The following is a 22513-nucleotide window of genomic DNA, read 5'->3' as shown; positions in this document are numbered from 1 at the left end:
TAAATGCAATATTATGTTCGAATGAAGACATTTCCTTCTCACTGTTCTTTGTCACAGTCACTTATTGGTGCTACTGGCATTGACAAATTGAGAGTCTCTGCAACCAACCTTTGAGCTATTCCAGACTGCAGTAGCCTGGGTGGATGCATGTGTGGGAGGTGTGGTGAATTAACAGAAGATAAAGTCCACAATTGCTAAAGCAACTCTCTTACCTCCGCCAGTTGGTTACACAAAAGACAAATGCTCTATGTGTATATATATATATATATGTATATGTCCAATTCCCTTTTGAAAGTTATTGAATCAGCCTCCTCCACAGTTTCAGGCAGTGCATTCCAGATCAGAATAATCAGTACGTTTGTATAATCAGGGAAGGGTTTAGGATTATGCGTATTCTTTTAAAGTCAACTTTGAACTGCGTTACTGTCAATCAGGGTCAATTAGTCTTGGCCTATAGACTTTGCTTAAAGCTGATGACTGTCTATATTTACACCTTTTATTTGTTTTTTTGCAGATGTATTTTAAGAGTCCTGAAGATTTCGAGCCTGTTTATCTTCGTAGTCACTTGCTCAGTAGGTGCTCTGTTTTCCATTACTTCATGTAGAGCAAGCATTACTTAGCTTTCACGCTATGTGGCTGACATGAGTAAAAGCAGTTACTATGCACAAACCCAGTTAATTAAGGCCACTGTTACTTAGAGTGGCCTTAATTAACTGGGTTTGTGCATAGTAACTTACATTTTAACTCGGGGATGGTGGCTGCTCACTGTGGCTCTCTGTACTGTCTAATTACACGCCTGTGATGCACCTTGGGACGTTTTACTACGTTAAAGGCGTTATATAAATGCAAGTTGTTGTTCATTATACAGTTCAACGGACAACCAGCAGATGTGAGTTTTATTTGCAACTGCATCTTGTCTGCATGTAGTGTTTACATAGGAGCTCCACACAAATATATCTGGATGCAGGCATGAAGCTTCATTCCCTAGGTGGCTAATTGTTAATGTTAGACTACATGTAGAGGTGTTCCTTCTTTCACAACATTAAAAAAAGTGTCAAAAATAAGTTCATAAAGATTCCACAGGCCCCATCAGGCTTCTTGACCACTTTAAATGAGATGACGTTACACTGGTGTGCAACCTAAGTGGTGTGAAACTACTTTGCTTCAGGGCACTTGGAAATCAGATTGGGTTATGCTGCCACTTTCCCATTGGAGTGCCCTTAAAACCATTTCACATCAATGTGAAAGTGGCAGTATAATGGCAGCTTAAATGAAGGGCAAAAATTCTTCAAACTGTTTTATTACATGTACATATTTCTTCAGGGGGGGGGGGGGGGGAGAAATTACTTAAAATATATTTTTATTTTTATTCTTTCCTGCGATGTGGGCGTTGCTGGCAAGGCCAGCATTTATTACCCATCCCTAATTGCCCATGAGAAGGTACTCCCATAGTGCTATTAGAGAGGGAGCTCTAGAATTTTGACCCAGCCACGCTGAAGGAACGGCGATATATTTGCAAGTCAGTATGATGCGTGACTTGGAGGGGAACTTGCAAGTAATGGTGCTCCCATGCGCCTGCTGCCCTTGTCCTTCTAGGTGGTAGAAGCCACAGGTTTGGGAGGTGCTGTCGAAGAATCCTTGGTGAGTTGCTGCAGTGCATCTTGTAGATGGTACACACTGCAGCCACGGTGCACCGGTGGTGGAGGGAGTGAATGTTTAAGATGGTGGGTGTGGTGCCAATCAAGCGGGCTCCTTTGTCCTGGATGGTGTTGAGCTTCTTGAGTGTTGTTGGAGCTGCGCTCATCCAGACAAGTGGAGAGTGTTCCATCACACTCCTGACTTGTGCCTTTTAGGTTTCTAAAAACTTGAATCTGTGTTTCTGTGCATCAAATGGGGGCTTCCACACTGTTAACCTCCCTGGAGGTCTAGGGTTGCCAACTCTGGTTAGCTGTATTTCTGGAGGTTTCATCACAAGACCTTCCGCCTCGAACCACTCCGCCCTCACACTCCCACCATCGGTCCATCCTTCAGGCACACTGCCTTCCCATGACCAATTGGAAATGGAACAAGACCCTTTGTTACCCAACTGGATTAAACATAAGAACATAAGAACATAAGAATTAGGAACAGGAGTAGGCCATCTAGCCCCTCGAGCCTGCTCCGCCATTCAACAAGATCATGACTGATCTGGCTGTGGACTCAGATCCACTTACCCGCCTGCTCCCCATAACCCTTAATTCCCTTATTGGTTAAAAATCTATCTATCTGTGACTTGAATACATTCAATGAGCTAGCCTCAACTGCTTCCTTGGGCAGAAAATTCCACAGATTCACAACCCTCTGGGAGAAGAAATTCCTTCTCAACTCGGTTTTAATTTGGCTCCCCCATATTTTGAGGCTGTGCCCCCTATTTCTAGTCTCCCCGACCAGTGGAAACAACCTCTCTGCCTCTATCTTTTCTATCCCTTTCATTATTTTAAATGTTTCTATAAGATCATCCCTCGTCCTTCTGATCTCCAACGAGTAAAGACCCAGTCTACTCAATCTATCATCATAAGGTAACCCCCTCATCTCCAGAATCAGCCTAGTGCATCGTCTCTGTACCCCCTCCAAAGCCAGTATATCCTTCCTTAAGTAAGGTGACCAAAACTGCACGCAGTACTCCAGGTGCGGCCTCACCAATACCCTATACAGTTGCAGCAGGACCTCCCTGCTTTTGTACTCCATCCCTCTCGCAATGAAGGCCAACATTCCATTCGCCTCCCTGATTACCTGCTGCACCTGCAAACTAACTTTTTTGGATTCATACACAAGGACCCCTAGGTCCCTCTGCACCGCAGCATGTTGTAATTTCTCCCCATTCAAATAATATTCCCTTTTACTGTTTTTTTTCCCCAAGGTGGATGACCTCACACTTTCCGACATTGTATTCCATCTGCCAAACCTTAGCCCATTCACTTAACCTATCTAAATCTCTTTGCGGCCTTTCTGTGTCCTCCACACAACCCGCTTTCCCACTAATCTTTGTGTCATCTGCAAATTTTGTTACACTACACTCTGTCCCCTCTTCCAGGTCATCTATGTATATTGTAAACAGTTGTGGACCCAGCACCGATCCCTGTGGCACACCACTAACCACCGATTTCCAACCCGAAAAGGACCCATTTATCTGCTTTCTGTTAGCCAGCCAATTCTCGATCCATGCTAATACATTTCCTCTGACTCCACGTACCTTTATCTTCTGCAGTAACCTTTTGTGTGGCACCTTATCGAATGCCTCTTGAAAATCTAAATACACCACATCCATCGGTACACCTTTATCCACTATGCTCGTTAATCTTGACTGTTATTGAAACAGCCATTTTTTCCCATCTCCAATATTTTTATAACTAATAAATGAAAATGTTCAAAGAAAATTAAAAAAACACCATTTTGTTTCATGCCCCTATGATTGTTCTCTTGGGTGTTGTTCGCAGCAGTGTCCTGGAGATGAATCTTCAATTCCTGGGGGCTACAGGACAATCCAGGATGGTTGACAAGTTTATGGAGATCCGGCTGGCTTCAAAGCTCAGTGTGGCACACCAGCATTTTCAAACAGGTCACCTCTTAGGGTTAGACATTGCAATTTATGAAGTCAGAATGAAAGCAGTAGTTGGAGTAATGACTGCATGTTATGACACAAGATTGATGTGTGTTTGGCCTAGATGTCTGATTCAATCCTTCAGCCACGATATTGGTCAGAGCCTGTAGGGAATAAAGATGAATCGAACAACCAATCTCGACAAGGATTCCAGACCCTAGACTGAAAAAAAGGGGCTTCTAAAATGGAAGAATAATGAACAATTAGACATAAGCCTCGAAATTACTGTTGGTGATATTAGCCCTTGCTTATTGCATTTCTAGGTGGATAAAGGATTGGCATGTATTAAAATAATAGAGGAATCACTGGGGATATTAGCGATTGCTTAATGTATTCGTATTACATTCCCTTTTCTGCTATATTAGTGGAAACTAAATAAATAGGTTAACGCCATAAAGAAAGACCATGTACAATATCACAAACGCAAAATACCGTGGATGCTGGAATTAGAAATAGAAACAGAAATTGCTGGAAACACTCAGCAGGCCGGGCAGCTTCTGTGGAGAGAGAAACAGAGTTTATGGGGCGGATTTTAAGCCCCCCTTGCCCAGTGGCGCTTGCCCGTCGGGCATTGACACCATTTCCCGACCACTTCAGGCGGGAATCAGCTTCGGTGTATTCCGAGAGTTTTTGTGTGGCCAGACGGACCTCTGCCAGCTTTGGCACCCGCACACCCAAATTGATCTCAACGTTTCAGGTCATTGACCTTGCATGCATTATGCATTTACCCACCTAATATCACCAACAGTAACTTCCCAACTCTGGAAATGTTGGATGAGCAATTCAGAGCCTTGGTGCTCATGACAGACCCTCCATTTTATACCAATTTATGTTCATTGGTTCCTATCTCCTACCCTCTGCATGCTTTGCACCAATTGCTGAAGAAGTTTAATGTTGGATAAGAAGTAAACTGGGTTACTAGCTTATTAGTTATTGTAACCAGTTCAGTAAAATATTTCTATGTGGCTTTTCTTGCTACCTGCAAAAAATTCCTTAATCTAGGGGCTGAAATGGAATTGCTTTATAACTGCTGAATTTTCCAATGATTCCAGGTTTTATTTAGCTCTCAACCGGACCGTGGGAACCCCAGACAAATGATAGCCGTTTCACCATTTGAAAGCACATGTATCCTTTTCCAGTGGAATTATTCAATTGCTTCTTCATCGCGTGTAGCTATCCATAACGGATGCTGATCTTTTGTGATTAGCGCAGTGATTAAAAACACCTGCTTGGAAGAACTTTTGTAAAACATTACTCGATTAGTGAGTTGGCATACAGGTTTTTAAAAAAGTGCTTTTTTATTAATGTCCCTGTCACAAGTTTGAACGAGGTTGTTTGGTTTAAACAATGCTGGCAAGACTTCCCTGTCAAGTCAAAGAGCAATGTGTTTTGCTAAACGGGGAAGGCTTATAATGAGAATTTAGTAACACCAGCTGCCCAAAGTTGGGGGTGGGGAGGTAGTGGGGTGCGTTGGGTGGGGGCAAACTACCTCATGGTTTCGCAACACTTAACAAGATGAGAAATGCAGCCTCTCTGGTGCCCACATAGCAGTGGCCCCAGCGGAATGTGCTCACCAGTGGCTAACGTTTTAGTTACTCCTCAATTTCCCAGTTAGACTTTCCAAATTGTGCGACACACCAGGCAATGTTTGCACGCGGAAGTACATGGACGGCAAATTTTTGAAACATCATTCAAAATCAGTGGAATAAGCGCTCAATGCTGTACTCTATCTCTATATACAACTCGCTTCACTCAGGAGATGTGCCCCCCACTGTTTTCCACCGATTCCAGCCGGCCTCAGTAACCAGCCTGCCATTTGCCTGCACCCCAGTACAGCAGCTCTGTATCACGGGACATACCTGGAAGAAAAGCCTTCACCTAATAAAGCAATTATGCTGTTTCCATTTTATAAATATTACTTAAACTGCTAAATACACTGGGAGGGTGTGGGAGTAGATTTTCAACTTGTTGCCTGGGCCGTATGAACTATTGTTGCAGATAGGCCGCCCGTTATAGAAACTACCTGACTTTCCTTAAAGGAAACTTGCCGGTATTCCATAATGGGCAGTGGATCATCAATGCCAGATGTACACCCAGGTGGCATGTTTTATACCTCATGTTGTATGAAGAAGGCAAGACGTTTTTATTTTACATTTTATGAACAATTTGGACAAAGTCACAAAGTAAATGATATCAAAGGATGACTTGCATTTATATAGCGCCTTTCACAATCTCAGGACATCCCAAAGCGCTTTACAGCTACTGAAGCACTTTTGGAGTTACTGTTGTAATATAGAAAACAAAGCAGCCAATTTGTGCACAGCAAGTTCCCACAAACAGCAATGTGATAATGACCAGGTAATCTGTTTTATGTTGATTGCAGGATAACTATTGGGCAGGACACTGAGGATAACTCCCATGCTTTTCTTTGAAATAGTTCCATGGGATCTTTTATGTCCACCTGAGAGAGCAGACAGGGCCTTGGTTTAACGTCTCATCTGAAAGACGGCACCTCCAACAGTGCAGCACTGTCTCGGTACTTCAAAGAGTGTAGGTAGAAAAGACCAAAAGGCAAATGGAATGTTGGGTTTTGTTTAGAGGGACACTGACTAGCAAGGAATTAATATTAAATTGTCCCATGAAATTGCTTGCGCCACAGTTGGAGAATTGCATGGAGTTCTGGGCACCCCATGAAAACAAGAATATTGGAGCCACGAAAAGGGTGTAGAGGAGATTTATTAGATTGATACCAAGTATGAAAGGATATAGTTATGAAGACTGAAAATGTAGGGCTTCTTCATTGAAATAGAGCAGGTTAGGGTTGGGGGGGTGGGGTGGGGCGGATGGGGGGGGTGGGTTATTGGGGGGATCTAATGGAGTTTCTTTAAATTATTAAAGGTTCTGAGTGAGTAAATAGGAAAAGACTTTTTCCACTGGTTGGCAAATCAGTAACAAGGGGACAGCTGTGGCTCAGTTGGCAGCACTCGCACCTCTGAGTCAGAAGGTTGAGGGTTCAAGTGCCACTCCAGAGACTTGAGCACAAAAATCTAGGCTGATGTCCAGTGCAATGCTGAGGGAGTGCCGCATTGTCAGAATGCTATCTTTCAGATTAGACGTTAAACCACCTGTTCTCTTGGGTGGATGTAAAAGACCTCATGGCACTATTTGGAAGAAGAGCAGGGGAGTTATCCCCGGTGGCCTGGCGAATATTTATTCCTGAATCAACATCATCAAAAAATAGATTCTCTGGTCATTATCACGTTGCTGTTTGTGGGAGCTTGCTGTGCGCAAATTAGCTGCCATGTTTCCTACATTAAAAAGAAAGAAAGACTTGCATTTATATAGCGCCTTTCATGACCACCGGACGTCTCAAAGCGCTTTGCAGCCAATGAAGTACTTTGGGAATGTAGTCACTGCTGTAACATGGGAAACGGTTGCAAAAATGACTTCACTTCAAAAAGTACTTCATTGGCTGTAAAACGCTTTGGGACATCCGGTGCTTGTGCAAGGCGCAATATCAATGCAAGACTTTCTTTCTATTTTTCTTTAAAAAACCCAGGATTATCACTTGAAGAATGAAAGGGGCAGTTACAAGAAATTTATTCGACATAGCGTTATTAGAACATGGAAGGATAAACCAAGCCCTGCAGCATTTCCTTTATGCACTAGTTTAATTGGTAGTGACATTTCACTGCATTTTATTTAAATTGTGAAATAAATTTGGATCTAATAAAATGGCAATTGAAGCAGAGGCTTCAATTTCGCTTAAAAGGAATCTGGATCAGTATTTGAAAAGTAAGAATACTTTTCGGTTCGAGAGGCCTATAAAGGCCCAGAGTCGGCAGAGGAGCGGCGAGGAGAGGCGGGGGTTTCTGGGGTTGAGTCGAGAGGCCTATAAAGGCCCAGCTTGTGCAGCTGCAGCTGGGTGAGAAGGCAAAAAAGAAGTAGAAAGAAATCGAAAGGTGACTTCACAGCCAAGGGGGTAAGTGATTGGCTGGTGATTGGTGAGTAGCTTTTCTTTTTCTTTTCTATTTCAGTAAGTAACCTTTAGCATTGTTGCCAAATTAAGTTAATCTAGGCGTTAAGTCATGATAGGAGAGCTCGGACACGTGTTATGCTCCTCCTGTACCATGTGGGAAATTAGGGACGCGTCCGGTGTCCCTGACAACTACGTGTGCGGGAAGTGTATCCGCCTCCAGCTCCTGACAGACCACATTGCGGAACTGGAGCTGCGGGTGGATTCACTCTGGAGCATGCACAATGCTGAGAATGATGTGAATAGCACGTTTAGTGAGTTGGTCTTACCGCAGGTTAAGGGTCCACAGTCAGAGAGGGAATGAAAGACCAACAGGAAGAGCAGTGTAAGGAAGGTAGTGCAGGGGTCCCCTGCGGTCATCCCCCTGCAAAACAGATACACCGCTATAGGTACTGGTTGAGTGGGATGACTCATCAGGGGAGAGCAGCAGCAGCCAGGTTCATGGCACCATGGTTGGCTCTGCTGCACAGGAGGGCAGAAAAAAGAGTGGGAGAGTAATAGTGATAGGGGATTCGATTGTGAGGGGAATAGACAGGCGTTTCTGCGGCTGCAACCGAGACTCCAGGATGGTGTGTTGCCTCCCTGGTGCAAGGATGTCTCGGAGCGGGTGCAGGACATTCTGAAAAGGGAGGGTGAACAGCCAGTTGTCGTGGTGCATATAGGTACCAACTATATAGTTAAAAAATGGGATGAGGTCCTACGAGACGAATTTAAGGAGCTAGGAGTTAAATTAAAAAGTAGGACCTCAAAAGTAGTAATCTCAGGATTGCTACCAGTGCCACGTGCTAGTCAGAATAGGAATCGCAGGATAGCTCACATGAATATGTGGCTTGAGTAGTGGTGCAGAAGGGAGGGATTCAAATTCCTGGGACATTGGAACCGGTTCTGGGGGAGATGGGACCAGTACCAACCTGATGGTCTGCACCTGGGCAGGACCGGAACCAATGTCCTAGGGGGAGTGTATGCTAGTGCTGTTTAGGAGGAGTTAAACTAATATGGCAGGGGGATGGGAAACTATGCAGGGAGACAGAGGGGAATAAAATGGAGACAGAAGCAAAAGATAGAAATGAGAATAGTAAAAGTGGAGGGCAGAGAAACCCAAGGCAAAAAACAAAAAGGGCCACTTTACAGCAGAATTCTAAAGGGTCAAAGTGTGTTAAAAAGACAAGCCTGAAGGCTCTGTGCCTCAATGCGAGGAGTATTCGGAATAAGGTGGACGAATTAACTGCGCAGATAGCAGTTAATGGATATGATGTAATTGGCATCACGGAGACATGGCTCCAGGGTGACCAAGGCTGGGAACTCAACATCCAAGGGTATTCAGCATTTAGGAAGGATAGACAGAAAGGAAAAGGAGGCGGGGTGGCGTTGCTGGTGAAAGAGGAAATTAATGCAATAGTAAGGAAGGACATTAGCTTGGATGATGTGGAATCGGCATCGGTGGAGCTACGGAATACCAAAGGGCAGAAAATGCTAGTGGGAGTTGTGTACAGACCACCAAATAGTAGTAGTGAGGTTGGGGACAGCATCAAACAAGAAATTAGGGATGTGTGCAATAAAGGTACAGCAGTAATCATGGGCGACTTTAATCTACATATTGATTGGGCTAACCTAACTGGTAGCAATGCAGTGGAGGAGGATTTCCTGGGGTGTATTAGGGATGGTTTTCTAGACCAATATGTCGAGGAACCAACCAGAGAGCTGGCCATCCTAGACTGGGTGATGTGTAATGAGAAGGGACTAAATAGCAAGCTTGTTGTGCAAGGCCCCTTGGGGAAGAGTTATGGTAGAATTCTTTATTAAGATGGAGAGTAACAAAGTTAATTCAGAAGCGAGGGTCCTGAACTTAAGGAAAGGTAACTTTGATGGTATGAGGCGCGAATTGGCTAGATTAGACTGGCAAATGATACTTAAAGAGTTGACGGTGGATCGGCAATGGCAAACCTTTAAAGATCATATGGACGAACTTCAACATTTGTACATCCCTGTCTGGAGTAAAAATAAAACGGGGCAGGTGGCTCAACCGTGGCCAACAAGGGAAATTAAGGATAGTGTTAAATCCAAGGAAGAGGCATATAAATTAGCCAGAAAAAGTAGCAAGCCGGAGGACTGGGAGAAATTTAGAATGCAGCAGAGGAGGACAAAGGGTTTAATTAAGAGGGGGAAAATAGAGTACGAGAGGAAGCTTGCTGGAAATATAAAAACTGACTGCAAAAGCTTCGAAAGATATGTGAAGAGAAAAAGATTAGTGAAGACAAACATTGGTCCCTTGCAGTCGGATTCGGGTGAACTTATAATGGGGAACAAAGAAATGGCAGACCAATTGAACAAGTACTTTGGTTCTGTCTTCACAAAGGAAGACACAAATAACTTTCCCGATGTATTAGGGGTCCGAAGGTTTAGTGAGAAGGAGGAACTGAAGGATATTCTTATTAGGCGGGAAATTGTGTTGGGGAAATTGACGGGATCGAAGGCCGATAAATCCCCAGGGCCTGATAGTCTACATCCCAGAGTACTTAAGGAAGTGGCCCTAGAAATAGTGGATGCATTGGTGATCATTTTCCAACAGTCTATCGACTCTGGATCAGTTCCTATGGACTGGAGGATTGCTAATATAACACCACTTTTTAAAAAAGGAGGGAGAGAAAAAACGGGTAATTATAGACCGGTTAGCCTGACATCAGTAGTGGGGAAAATGTTGGAATCAATCATTAAGGATGAAATAGCAGCACATTTGGAAAACAGTGATAGGATTGGTCCAAGTCAGCATGGATTTATGAAGGGGAACTCATGCTTGACAAATCTTCTGGAATTTGTTGAGGATGTAACTAGTAGAGTGAACAGGGAAGAACCAGTGGATGTGGTGTATTTGGACTTTCAAAAGGCTTTTGACAAGGTCCCACACAAGAGATTGGTGTCCAAAATCAAAGCACATGGTATTGGGGGTAATGTACTGACTTGGATAGAGAACTGGTTGGCAGACAGGAAGCAGAGAGTCGGGATTAACGGGTCCTTTTCAGAATGGCAGGCAGTGACTAGTGGAGTGCCGCAGGGCTCAGTGCTGGGACCCCAGCTCTTTACAATATATATTAATGATTTGGATGATGGAATTGAGTGTAATATCTCCAAGTTTGCAGATGACACTAAATGGGTGGCGGTGTGAGCTGTGAGGAGGACGCTAAGAGGCTGCAGGGTGATTTGGACAGGTTAGGTGAGTGGGCAAATACATGGCAGATGCAGTATAATGTGGATAAATGTGAGGTTATCCACTTTGGGGGCAAAAACACGAAGGCAGAATATTATCTGAATGGCGGCAGATTAGGAAAAGGGGAGGTGCAGCGAGACCTGGGTGTCATGATTCATCAGTCATTGAAGGTTGGCATGCAGGTACAGCAGGTGGTGAAAAAGGCAAATGGTATGTTGGCCTTCATAGCAAGGGGATTTGAGTATAGGAGCAGGGAAGTCTTACTGCAGGTGTACAGGGCCTTGGTGAGGCCCCACCTGGAATATTGTGTTCAGTTTTCGTCTCCTAATCTGAGGAAGGACGTTCTTGCTATTGAGGGAGTGCAGCGGAGGTTCACCAGACTGATTGCTGGGATGGCAGGACTGATATATGAGGAGAGACTGGATCAACTGGACCTGTATTCACTGGAGTTTAGAAGGATGAGAGGGGATCTCATAGAAACATATAAGGTTCTGATGGGACTGGACAGGTTAGATGCAGGAAGAATGTTCCCGATGTTGGGGAAGTCCAGAACCAGGGGACACAGTCTAAGGATAAGGGGTAAGCCATTTAGGACTGAGATGAGGAGGAACTTCTTCACTCAGAGAGTTGTTAACCTGTGGAATTCTCTACCGCAGAGAGTTGTTGATGCCAGTTCGTTAGATATATTCAAGAGGGAGTTAGATATGGCCCTTACGGCTAAAGGGATCAAGGGGTATGGAGAGAAAGCAGGAATGGGGTACTGAAGGAATGATCAACCATGATCTTATTGAATGGTGGTGCAGGCTCGAAGGGCCGGATGGCCTACTCCTGCACCTAGTTTCTATGTTTCTATGTTTCTAATATAAAAGGATAGAGGAAAAGGGCAGGGAAATAGACTAATAGATATTGATGCAGAAATCTCAGTTTCTTCTTCTCATGGGCGTTCGACTAAAAATAGGAGAAAAGATGCGCACTTACCTTTTGGTCGAACGCTCACCAGAGATCCCGATCCTGAGGCCTCCTCTTCTTGCGCTATGGAGCGCGTTCACATAGAGACGTCTGTAGGAGTCACGTGGGCCTGGACAACCAATCACGGTAAAGTATTTTCTTATTCATAGTAATAGGAGTTTCGTAAGTCCGAAGCTCCTATTATTATGAATGAGAAACAGCCCCCAAACACCCAAACATGACATAAAACATTTAAAAAAACACCTCACATAAATATATTATAGAAATCAAAGTTGATAGAAAATGTTTTTGAAAAAAAACAGTATTTGCTGATTTTTTTAAAAAAGTTTTAATTCTGGTTTAAAATTAAATTACCTGAGTGGGCAGGGTTTTTAACATAAATATGTATTTTTAAATTTTATTTTTATGTATTTTTGATATGTTTTTAAACTCTTATGCTGGTAAAGGTAGGCTATGCGCCTGCTTTTATCAGGTGCAAGAGTTTTAAGGACATTCGCAGGGCAAGAGATGGGAAAATAGTCCAATCTCTGCTGTGGGTATTTCCTTCTCCCCGAGATGCGGCCATCTATCAAGCAGAAACTTGACAGAACGGAAAAGCCGGTTTTCGGCGTATGCGCATTGCGTGCCGAAAATCGGCTTTTCCAAAGCCTTCTATGTCCGTACACGCTCCATACGGACCGGGGGAGGCTGGAATTTCAGGGCCAAAGTTGAAGAGATAGCATCATTATGGGCCTCATTCTATTTCTGCAATTTTTTTTTAATTCATTCATGGGATTTTGGCGTTGCCGGAAAGGGCAGCATTTATTGCCCACCCCTAATTGTCCTTAAAAAGATTGTGGTGAGCCACCATTTCAGAGGGCAGTTAAGAATCAACCACATTGCTGTGGGTCTGGAATCACATATAGGCCAGACCAGGTAAGGGTGGCAGGTTTCCTTCCCTAAAGGACATTAGTGAACCAGATAGGTTTTTACCGACAATCCAGTAGTTTCATGGTCACCATTACTGACACTAGCTTTTTAATCCAGGTTTTATTTAATTGACTGAATTTAAATTCCCCAGCTGCAGTGGTGGGATTTGAACTCATATCTCCAGATCATTAGTCCAGGCATAACCACTATGCTACCAGACCCAGTGCTTTGATTGGAAATTTACTGAATAAAGAAGCACCACTGAGTTAGGCCTACATAACGCACGTGCCCTTCAGTCCGCTGAGTTCCAGTGTTGGTTGATGGTTTATTGTTCAGAAAACCAAGCCCATTAATGTCTCATTTATGTACTAATTTCACTGGTTGTTTAACTGCTGCCTGACGCGGTAAGGTACTAGTTCACTGCCTGTGTATTTAAATCATCCAATAACGTTTGGGTCCAAGTGGTCACTTTTGATGAACATAATGGCCCTGATCTCGCTGTGGTAATGATGACAAAACTGTCAGCGTTCGCTGTCATTACTCCTCTGAAAGTGACAGCAACTTCTGGAGTCGCTGCACGTGCAGATAAATGCGGAAATCCCACAGTTGCTGTCAGTCTTTCCCTGCTCCTCCATAGGCTGCCCTGTGGAACTCCCCAGAGCCGGCAAACAATTCAAATCACACTGAAGGACGAAAACTTCCCCTATTACACTGGAATATCGCTGTTAAACCCCCATGAAAAAGTTAAACCTTGTTGAAAGAGGTCTAGCTGGGTATTTAATGGTGTGTTGTCCTGCTGAACAACCTTCCTGGCTGTGAAAACCTAATTTTATATTTGTAGAATGTCACATTTTTCATTAATATGATAAAAATTGCACGTTTGAAAGTTTGTTGATGATATTTCAGCTTCCACCTTAATCCTCTGCGTAGGTCCCAATCCTTATTTCGCTGGCTGTAATATTTATAAAAAGTAAAGTATAGTCTGTGCAATTTACTCCCTGGTTTGCGGCCTGTGAGAATTCTTCAATGTGATTGGCTGCTTAGCCTGCTTGATGACATCACCGTTGCCGGGCGCTGGAGATTTGCTTGATTTGGTGCCAGATTCAAACTAAGGTCGGGAGAGCTGAAATTCACGCCGCAGAGATCGCTAGATCTTTGTGGGCAGCTTTCTTTGAGGTCAGCGGCAAGGGCCGACTGCAAATTCCAGGCCAATTTCTTTTGAGCCTATCGCATCAATTCCCAAGTTGCAAGGGTTCCTAACATTTTTTTTAACTTGGTCCTTGGTAGGGATGTTTTAAGATGATTGCGAGGGGGCGTTGTTCTAAAAAGTATTCACAAAACAAAAATGTGCATTTTGGAGAAGTTTGCCAAAGCAGTAATTTGTTGTTTGAAATCTCATTGGTTTTTACAAGTAATGTGCAATTCTAGTGACCCAGCACCTGGCCTTTCAAACAGTTATATTTGGGAAACCCAAATGAATTGCATAAGGTGACTGGAAATCTATATTTGGCTGCAGCAGTTTTCACAAAACCGCTGGGAAAAACAATCCATAAATAAGATGTTAGATCTCTCCATGGGGACATTAATGTGATGCTTAGTGCCCCTAGCATTGATGCCTGGGAAGCGTAGAGTGGGATAATTAAGTGCCTGTGACGCTGATAGCCAGCGAGCTAGATGTGCAACCCTTTAAAAATTGCTTGCACTAGATAACATGACTTTTTCACGTGTTGTGGAATTTTGGACTTAGCGACATTTGTTCCAGTCTGCAAATGTTATTGCATTTACTTTAATAGTGGTGCTTTGCTGAGTATGCCAATAACGTCCATTGATGGATATCACTTTAATTTGACCGACCTGAGTATGATGGTGCTGAGATTGAAGCGCATGAATTGGAAATGCACATTTTATTATGGAATAAAACAACAGCAACACTTGTATTTATATAACGCCTTTAACATAGTAAAACGTCCCAAGGCGCTGCACAGGAGTATTATAAGACGAAAAAATTTGACACCTAGCCATATAAGGAGATGTGAGGGCAAATGTCCAAAAGCTTGGGCAAAGAGGTAGGGGAAGAAATTCAGCAGCATGGCATCTCCCGTTAGTGCCTGGGGGGTGGTAACGGGCGCTCAGGCAGTAGCGCTGTGGGGGGGGCGAATTCTGCATTGCACGTTAGATTTGTCGGCCCCGTACCACCAACAATATAAGTTAGTGACTTGACATCTTTCACCATGCAGATTGTAATGTCAGCGAGCATGCAACACTCGCTGGGCGCCCAATCTGCAACTTTCAGTAGCACCCCCCTGCCTTACCATCTCGCACTGACTGCGCCAGGGAACGAAGGCGTGAAGCAGCTGGCTGGCGATTGGTGGGGCGCTACTTAAAGGATGCGCCCCAGTTCCAAAGGTTAGTTATGGGTGACAGAGAGCGCAGGATGTATCTGCAGCCACATAAATGCTGCTTAGTCCCTGGAGTGTTGCGGGCCGTCAAAAGCCTTTGCATTTCATCCCACAGCATATTGCCATTCTGCATTCCCCGAATCATTGGGGGCTGGTGTGCCAACTCCAGTGACCCTTCCCTTTAATGGCTGGAAGCGCCTTTGTCAACACTAACTCCCGATTACCCAACACCTAATTTTTGTTATTGCTTGGAGCCTAAGGCCACTCACCTATGCCATTAGCGCCTGATTTAACGCTCACCTGTATTCTTTCAGCGCAGAGACTCAATTTCGCGGATGTCGAGATTGATTGGCACCTGGCGATAAACTTACAACATTTCAAAAGTTAACACCTCAATCGGGGCAATATCGAATTTCTAGCCTGTAGGTGTTAAGGAGCATCAGCAGGCCGGGGCCATTGGAGGGAGCAGCATGCGGCGGACTAGCCCGGAAATCGGCACAGTCCCGGCCTGCAAGACCATTAGCAGGCCGGGGCCATTGGAGGGAGCAGCGTGCGGCGGCATACCACTGTAGGGAGCAGCGCGAGCTGCTGCAGGAGCCAAGTCACTGATTGCAGTGCGGGCAGGTACAGCAGGAGGGACGAAGGAACGGCAAGAATCCATAGAGCGAAGTGACCGGGGTCCAGGAGAGGCGTGAATCTGGGGCCCAGAAGAGATGAGGGCCCAGGGGCAGCACGGGCCAGCCCACACTGCGATATGTGTGCGCACTAGGTCCGTGCAGCAGAGCTGGTCTCCAGTTAGTCTTGGGTAATCCTTGCCACTGGACCAAGACCGAGCTTTGTCAAGCCCGTGTGGTGGCTGGTGTGCAACGGCCATCACACGTTAAAAAAATCCAACCACAGGCATCTTCCACGCTTCACAATGAAGTTCTGGATCTGGAATATTAGGTCCTTCATTAAAAACCTATGAACTCATCCCTTTTTGGCATGGAAGCAAGTCATCCTCGCTTCGAGGGACTGCCTATGATGATGATTAAATGAGGAAAGAGAGACAGAGAAGTGGCGAGGTTTAGGCAGGGAATTCTAGAGCTTAGGGCTTAGGCAACAGAAGGCAGGGGCACCAACGGTTGAATTATTAAAATCAGGGATACTCAAGAGGGCAGAATTAGAGGAGTACAGATATCTCGGGGGGTTTGTGTGGCTCGAGGAGATTACAGAGCTAGGGAGAGGCAAGGCCATGGTGGGATTTGGAAACCAGATGAGAATTTTGAAATTGAGGCGTTGCTTAACCGGGAGCCAATGTAGGTCAGTGAGAATCATAGAATCATAGAACGATACAGCACAGAAGGAGGCCATTTGGCCCATCATGTCTATGCTGAATCTTTTGTAGAGCTATCCAATTAGTCCCGCTCCAATGCTCTTTTCTCATAGCCCTGTACATGTTTTTTCCTTCACGTATTTATCCAATTCTCTTTTGAATGTCACTATTGTATCTTCTTCCACCACCCTTTCAGGTAGCACATTCCAGATCATAACTCTGTGTAAAACATTGTTTCCTAATGTTGTCTCCGGTTCTTTTGCGAGTTACCTTAAATCATTGGACTAGACTTTCCACTAGGTGGCCATCACCGCAAAAAATGGGCCTTGTTCCAGTGATGTAGGATGTCTCAGCCTTACTGATCGCTGGAACATGGCCCATTTTTGGGGGGCGATTTTCCACTTGGCCTTAGGCTGGCAACGTGGAATGGGCGATGTCACGTTTGCCCACCGAACGAGGGAGTCAAAAGCTTCCCTAGCAATGGGCTTCTGGGCATGTGTGGGAGGTCAGGGGTCATCCACACATGCACAGAAGGCACAGGGAGGGGCAGAGAGAGAGAGAGAGGATAGAGAGAGTGGAGGAAGGCAGAGACAGAGAGGAGAGATCAGTGTTCATTGTATGTTAGATTGTTTAAAATGTTTGTTCATAGTTGGGGGGTGGGGGGATGGTGGGTGGGTGTTTGAAAAGAATTCTGTTTGCAATAAATTTTCTTAATGATTTTAACAAATGTTGTGCATTCTCTGATAAGGTTAGTTAACTTAGGCATTTTGACTAATTTAACATCTTTATTCTCTTGTAATAACATTACTTAAGTTAAGCATTTACTACAAAGGACAGGCCAGTGCAGGCAAGGCTAAAACGCAACTTAACGTAACTCAACGCAAATGCAACTTTTGCATAAACGTAATTGTTAATCTAAATGTAAATGTGACGATTCCCAATGTAAGTTCATGCAAAGCGTTCCTTTATCAGCTGATGACGCAACAGCTTTGCGGCCACGTAACTCCCACGGACTACTGTTTTTCTGGAGAGGGGCGGGGTGATGGCGTGGTAGGACCATGGCTACATCGCCAGGCTAGTCCTCCCCGAGGTCCTCACCAGCCTCCTCTTCCTCCTCCTCCTCTTGCTCCTCGCTGGCTGGCTCTTCAGTCACCCCTCCTTCTGGCGGTGGAACTGCAGCCCCACCAGGCATTTGCTGTCCTCTCCTTATTGCTAGGTTATGTAACATGCAACACACCACAATAAACTCAGTGACCTGGTCAGGGTGGTACTGCCACCAGAGTGATCCAGGCATCTGAAGTGCTGCTTTAGGACTCCAATTACCTTTTTGACGATGTACCTATGTGACTTTCGTTGTAACGTTTCTCGGCTTCAGTGATGGGATTATGCAGTGGGGTCATCAGCCAGCTGGCATGGCCATATCCCTTATCCCCCAGCATCCAACCGTGGCCTTCTGGCTGATTGACAAACAGGTTAGGGATAGCACTCTCACGTAGGATGCTGGCAGGAAATGTAGTATTAACTGTCAGAATGAGATGGCTGTGGTCAACAACAAGCTGAACATTTAGGGAGTGGAATCCCTTTCTGTTACGAAACACCTCCGCGTTCTGTAAAGGCGCTTTCAGGGCGATGTGCGTGCAGTCTATTGCTCCCTGCACTTTGGGGAAGTTTGTTATTCTGGAGAAACCCAAAGCCCTCCCGGTCATAGGGAAGCTTATAAAGTTCATTCTGTGAGCTTAAAGGGCTTCAGTCACCTGCCGAATGCAGCAGGGTGTGGCGTGCTGAGAGATACGACAGGTGTCACCAGCTGAAGCCTGAAAGGATCCCGATGGATAGAAGGCTAGTGCTGCAGTAACCATTATCTCAATGGACGGTGCGGTTCTGATGGTGTTGGAAGGCTGCAAATCCCCCTTGACGAGCTCGCAAATCTCATCGATGACCTCCTTCCGGAAGCGTGGCCTCCTAAGAGACGTGTTTTCAGACAAGTTGAGGTAAGATTGATTTTCCAAGTACCTTTGTTGGCTGCCTCCTCTGTCTCCTCTGTCTCTGTCTACGCATTACTCTACCACCTCTTCAACTGATCCTTTCAGAAACCAGCATGTGAGCAGTTACGAGTAATGGCACAGAAAGCATAGCCCCATCACTAGCTGTAATTTTTTTCAATTGCTATAAATGCACTTTTCACTAAAGAATGTCAATCTATTAAACTACTCTCTCTATACAAGCCCCAGTCTAACACTGTATACCAATCTCAATCTAATACTCTCTCTATTCCAGCCACAGTCTAACATTAGGCCCCATCACTTTCAATAATTATTTTCACTTGCCTAATGCCTAAATTGTCTAATCCACTAGGCTAATACTATTAAAATTAAATATAATTAATAATCTGAGTAGATCTATCTATACAGGACACTTAAATAACTCACAACTATCTAAGCATGATTTTTTAGCTGCCTCCACCCTTCCTCCGATCTTCAAAATGGCATCCGTAGTGCCCATTTCCTTCAGTAAAGCCAAGGAAAAACAACTATTAACTAGCCTTGTTCTCGGCGAGCGATCAGCCCGGCCTTGTGATGGCGATGTGCCAAAAGTTGTGATGGGCCATGTGTGTGTGATCAGCTCGGCGATCAGTTCGGCGAAGTGAGCAGAAACTTGGGGGCTTATTTTTCGGGCGATCTTTCCATCCTAATTTCTACAAAATGGGCGATAGAGGTCCGTTTTGGGTGCTATATGGGCCATACATGGGAGATGTGAAGTGGAAAGTCGAGCCCTGTGTGTCCTCTAGTTACTGACCCTTCTGCCACTGGAAACATTTTATCCCTATTTACTCTATCAAACTGCTCATGACTTTGAACACCTCTATCAAGTCTCCTTTTAACCTTCTCTGCTGTAAGGAGAACCATCCCAGTTTCTCTACTCTCTCCACATAACTGAAGTCCCTGCTCCCTGGTACAATTCTAGTTAATCTCTTCCTGAGAACTTGACCCTTTCTGAGGACTTGACTTCCGAAAGTGGGTGCCCAGAATTAAACACTATGGGCTAGATTTTGCACTTTTTTGCATGCATACTGCCCACTTAACGTCCATTTTACTGCTGAAATGACATATAGTGCCCATATATTGCCCGCTTAGCCACAAAATGGAGACTGACGCCCATTTTACAGACATTTATCGGCGTAACATTAGGAAAAAATAATACCGCCTGCGCACTTTTTTTGGGCGGAACCATCAGAATGGGCGAAATCAATGCCCATAATATCGCCCAGCGTTAGTTTCCGCACGTAATTAACGCTGAGATTCAATAATACTTGACCGCCCACTTTTTTTTGTCGTAAAGATCACATTTGCTGAAACTAATGCCCAGGAGATCGCCCAGCGTCCCTTTCACCACCTCGCACACATCTCGACCACAATATCGCTCACCCAAAACACCGCTCAGAAAAAGTGGAACTGTTCTGAACGAATCACAGCGGTGTGGGCACCATTTTTAAAATCGCAGGTCCCTTCATTCAAAAAGCTGCTTCAACTTCAGGGGTGTTTGGATTGGCTCTGGAATTCTTCTCAGGTGAAGTGACCATCTCAACAGACATATTTTCAGACTCTGGACTATTGGGGGTTTACTGTAGGTGTATTTTAGTGAGGAAATTATTGCTTCTGATCGCTATTATACTTTCATTGCAATGCGGCCAGCCATTTCTCAGCCTGCATCGATTAATACGCAGATGCTGCAGAGTGCAAATGGCTCAATATCTGATGCACATCATTATGTGCTCAATTTAAGACGTGCCAGAATGAGGAGGAGGTCCAGACCATACACACCCCGCTCTTACAGGGAAAAGAGGTCTTACCTCGACGTGTCCGAGCACACCTGCCTTCAGAGACTGCGCTTCCATAAGATAGTGATCAATGAAATATGCAAATTCATCAGGCCACATATGCAGCCTGCCGTCAGGACATCAGTGTCGGTCGAAGTCACTGCAGCACTGTCTTTCTACGCGTCCGGTTCCTTTCGGGCCACCGTGGTCGAGATTTCCCCTCTGTCTCACCGTGCCACCCACCACCCATCGCTGCATTAGACAAGACACAGAGTCCCTATACACGCGAAGGATGGACTTTATCAGCTTCCCCATGACCACGGAGGCTCAGACTGACAGGGCTGGAGCATTCTACCACATTGCTAAGTTCCCCAGGATGCAGGGAGCTATACAGTTCATTCACATCGCCATGCGGGTACCTTCTCAGGACACAGAGCTTTCTTGACAGAAAAGGATTTCACTCCCTGAAGGTCCAACTAGTTTTTGACCACAACCAGATCATAATGGCAGTGAATGCCAAATGTCCGGGCAGCTTTGATGAGGCTCACATCCTGTGTGAGTACACTGTCTCTGTCATCTTTGAGAGTCAGCCACGAGAACAATGCTGGATGCTTGGTGACAACCGATATGGCCTAGCTACCTGGCTGATGACCTCGCTGCGTGACATCCACACCGAGGCCAAGAAGCGATACAACTAGAGCCACAGAGACACACACAATGTGGTCTAGAAAACAATAACTGTGCTTAAGCAGCACTTCAGATGCCTGGAGCACTCAGGAGGGGAGCTACAATACAACCCTGAGCAAGTAGCTAAATTTGTGGTCGTGTGCTCCATGCTGCACAACCTGGCTATCAAGAGGGGCCAAGAATTGCCAGAAGGGACTGATGCTCCATCTCAGGAGAGAGAGGAAGAGGAGGAGGACTAGGGGCTGGACACTGACTTAGGGCCAGACAATCAGGCTGACTATGTAACCATGCCCACGACCCCCTCCAGACCGCAGGAAAGGGCCCGTGGTGGCGACATAGCTGCAAGACTCTTATGTGAGGAGCTGATATCTGAACGATTTGCCTGAAAGAACGTTGCTGTGAGTGACAACGCTGACACACTACTGTGTGTGTGCAGCTCAGATATCAGTGGTGGCCATCACCTTGGTGCCAGTTAAAGTTTACGTTGATTGAAGTTAAGTTTTATTTAACCCTTTCATGTTAAGGAATCACCAGTGTGTAACGGTCCAGCTATCTGAGATAATGCGCAACAAGGCTATGTTCAATAAAGAAATTTTTATACCAACATTGGTCTGAAATCATAAGTATCATGGGCAATAACACTCAACCCCCGTCCACATGCCCCTTTCTCATCCATTGACATCAATCAAATGGTCAATATGTCCAGCAACACAGAATACAAATGTAAAGCAGGAGGGTGGCCCCCTCCTCCCCTTACATTGCAACAACTTGCATAAACCCAGATAGCGATATAACACAGCCATCACCTGCGGACATGCACATCACTTTCCTTACCCACCTCCCCTTCTTTTCCCCACCTCTATCTCTTCCTCTCCTTGCTTCACGCCGCCAGGCAGAAGAGCTCCTCAGGCGGTGGCTTATTGTGGGAGATGAAGGCAGTTGGACGGGTACGGTAGTGGGGGGTGCCGGTGGGGTGGAACTGTTGTGTATCTGTAAAGCATGCACTCCCATGTTTTGCTACCAGGGAGTGCATCCCCTGAAGTCCCAAGGGATCCCAGCAGTCCTTGGGAGCACTGTATATAAGCCGGCCCCGAAGGCCTGTTCCTCACTCTGGAGTGTCTTAATAAAGACTGAGGTCACTGTTACTTTAACCTCCCTGTGTGCAGCCTCATCTGTGTTAGGAACACAATAACTGGCGACGAGTGTACGAGTCCAACGCAAAGATGCAGCAAACTGTGGGCATCCTGGAGAAGTTCTCGGAGGGTGAGGACTGGGAAGCCTATGTCGAATGGCTAGACCAGTACTTTGTAGCCAATGAGCTGGACGGAGAAGGAAGCGCTGCAAAAAGGAGAGCGGTCCTCCTCATGGTCTACGGGGCACCGACCTACAACCCCATGAAGAATTTTCTGGTTCCGGTGAAACCCACAGATAAGTCATATGAGGAGCTGTATACACTGGTTTGGGAGCATCTTAACCTGAGGGAGAGCGTGCTGATGACGAGGTATCAGTTCTACACGTGCCAGCGAACTGAAGGTC

General features: G+C 45.3%; 1 protein-coding gene across 1 annotated transcript in view; it reads left to right on the top strand.

Moving 5' to 3' along the window:
* The window catches only part of oca2 (oculocutaneous albinism II), a 692205-nt gene that overhangs the window by 97408 nt on the left and 572284 nt on the right, over positions 1 to 22513 (top strand). The window contains exons 4-5 of the mRNA XM_070891615.1: positions 515 to 572; positions 4693 to 4765. Of these exons, the coding sequence (XP_070747716.1) occupies positions 515 to 572; positions 4693 to 4765 (131 nt within the window). The remainder of the gene's footprint in view (positions 1 to 514; positions 573 to 4692; positions 4766 to 22513) is intronic.

Source organism: Pristiophorus japonicus, chromosome 10, assembly GCF_044704955.1.
Source record: "Pristiophorus japonicus isolate sPriJap1 chromosome 10, sPriJap1.hap1, whole genome shotgun sequence".
NCBI classification, from domain to species: Eukaryota; Metazoa; Chordata; class Chondrichthyes; family Pristiophoridae; genus Pristiophorus; species Pristiophorus japonicus.
This window is presented reverse-complemented; position numbering and strand designations above follow the sequence as displayed.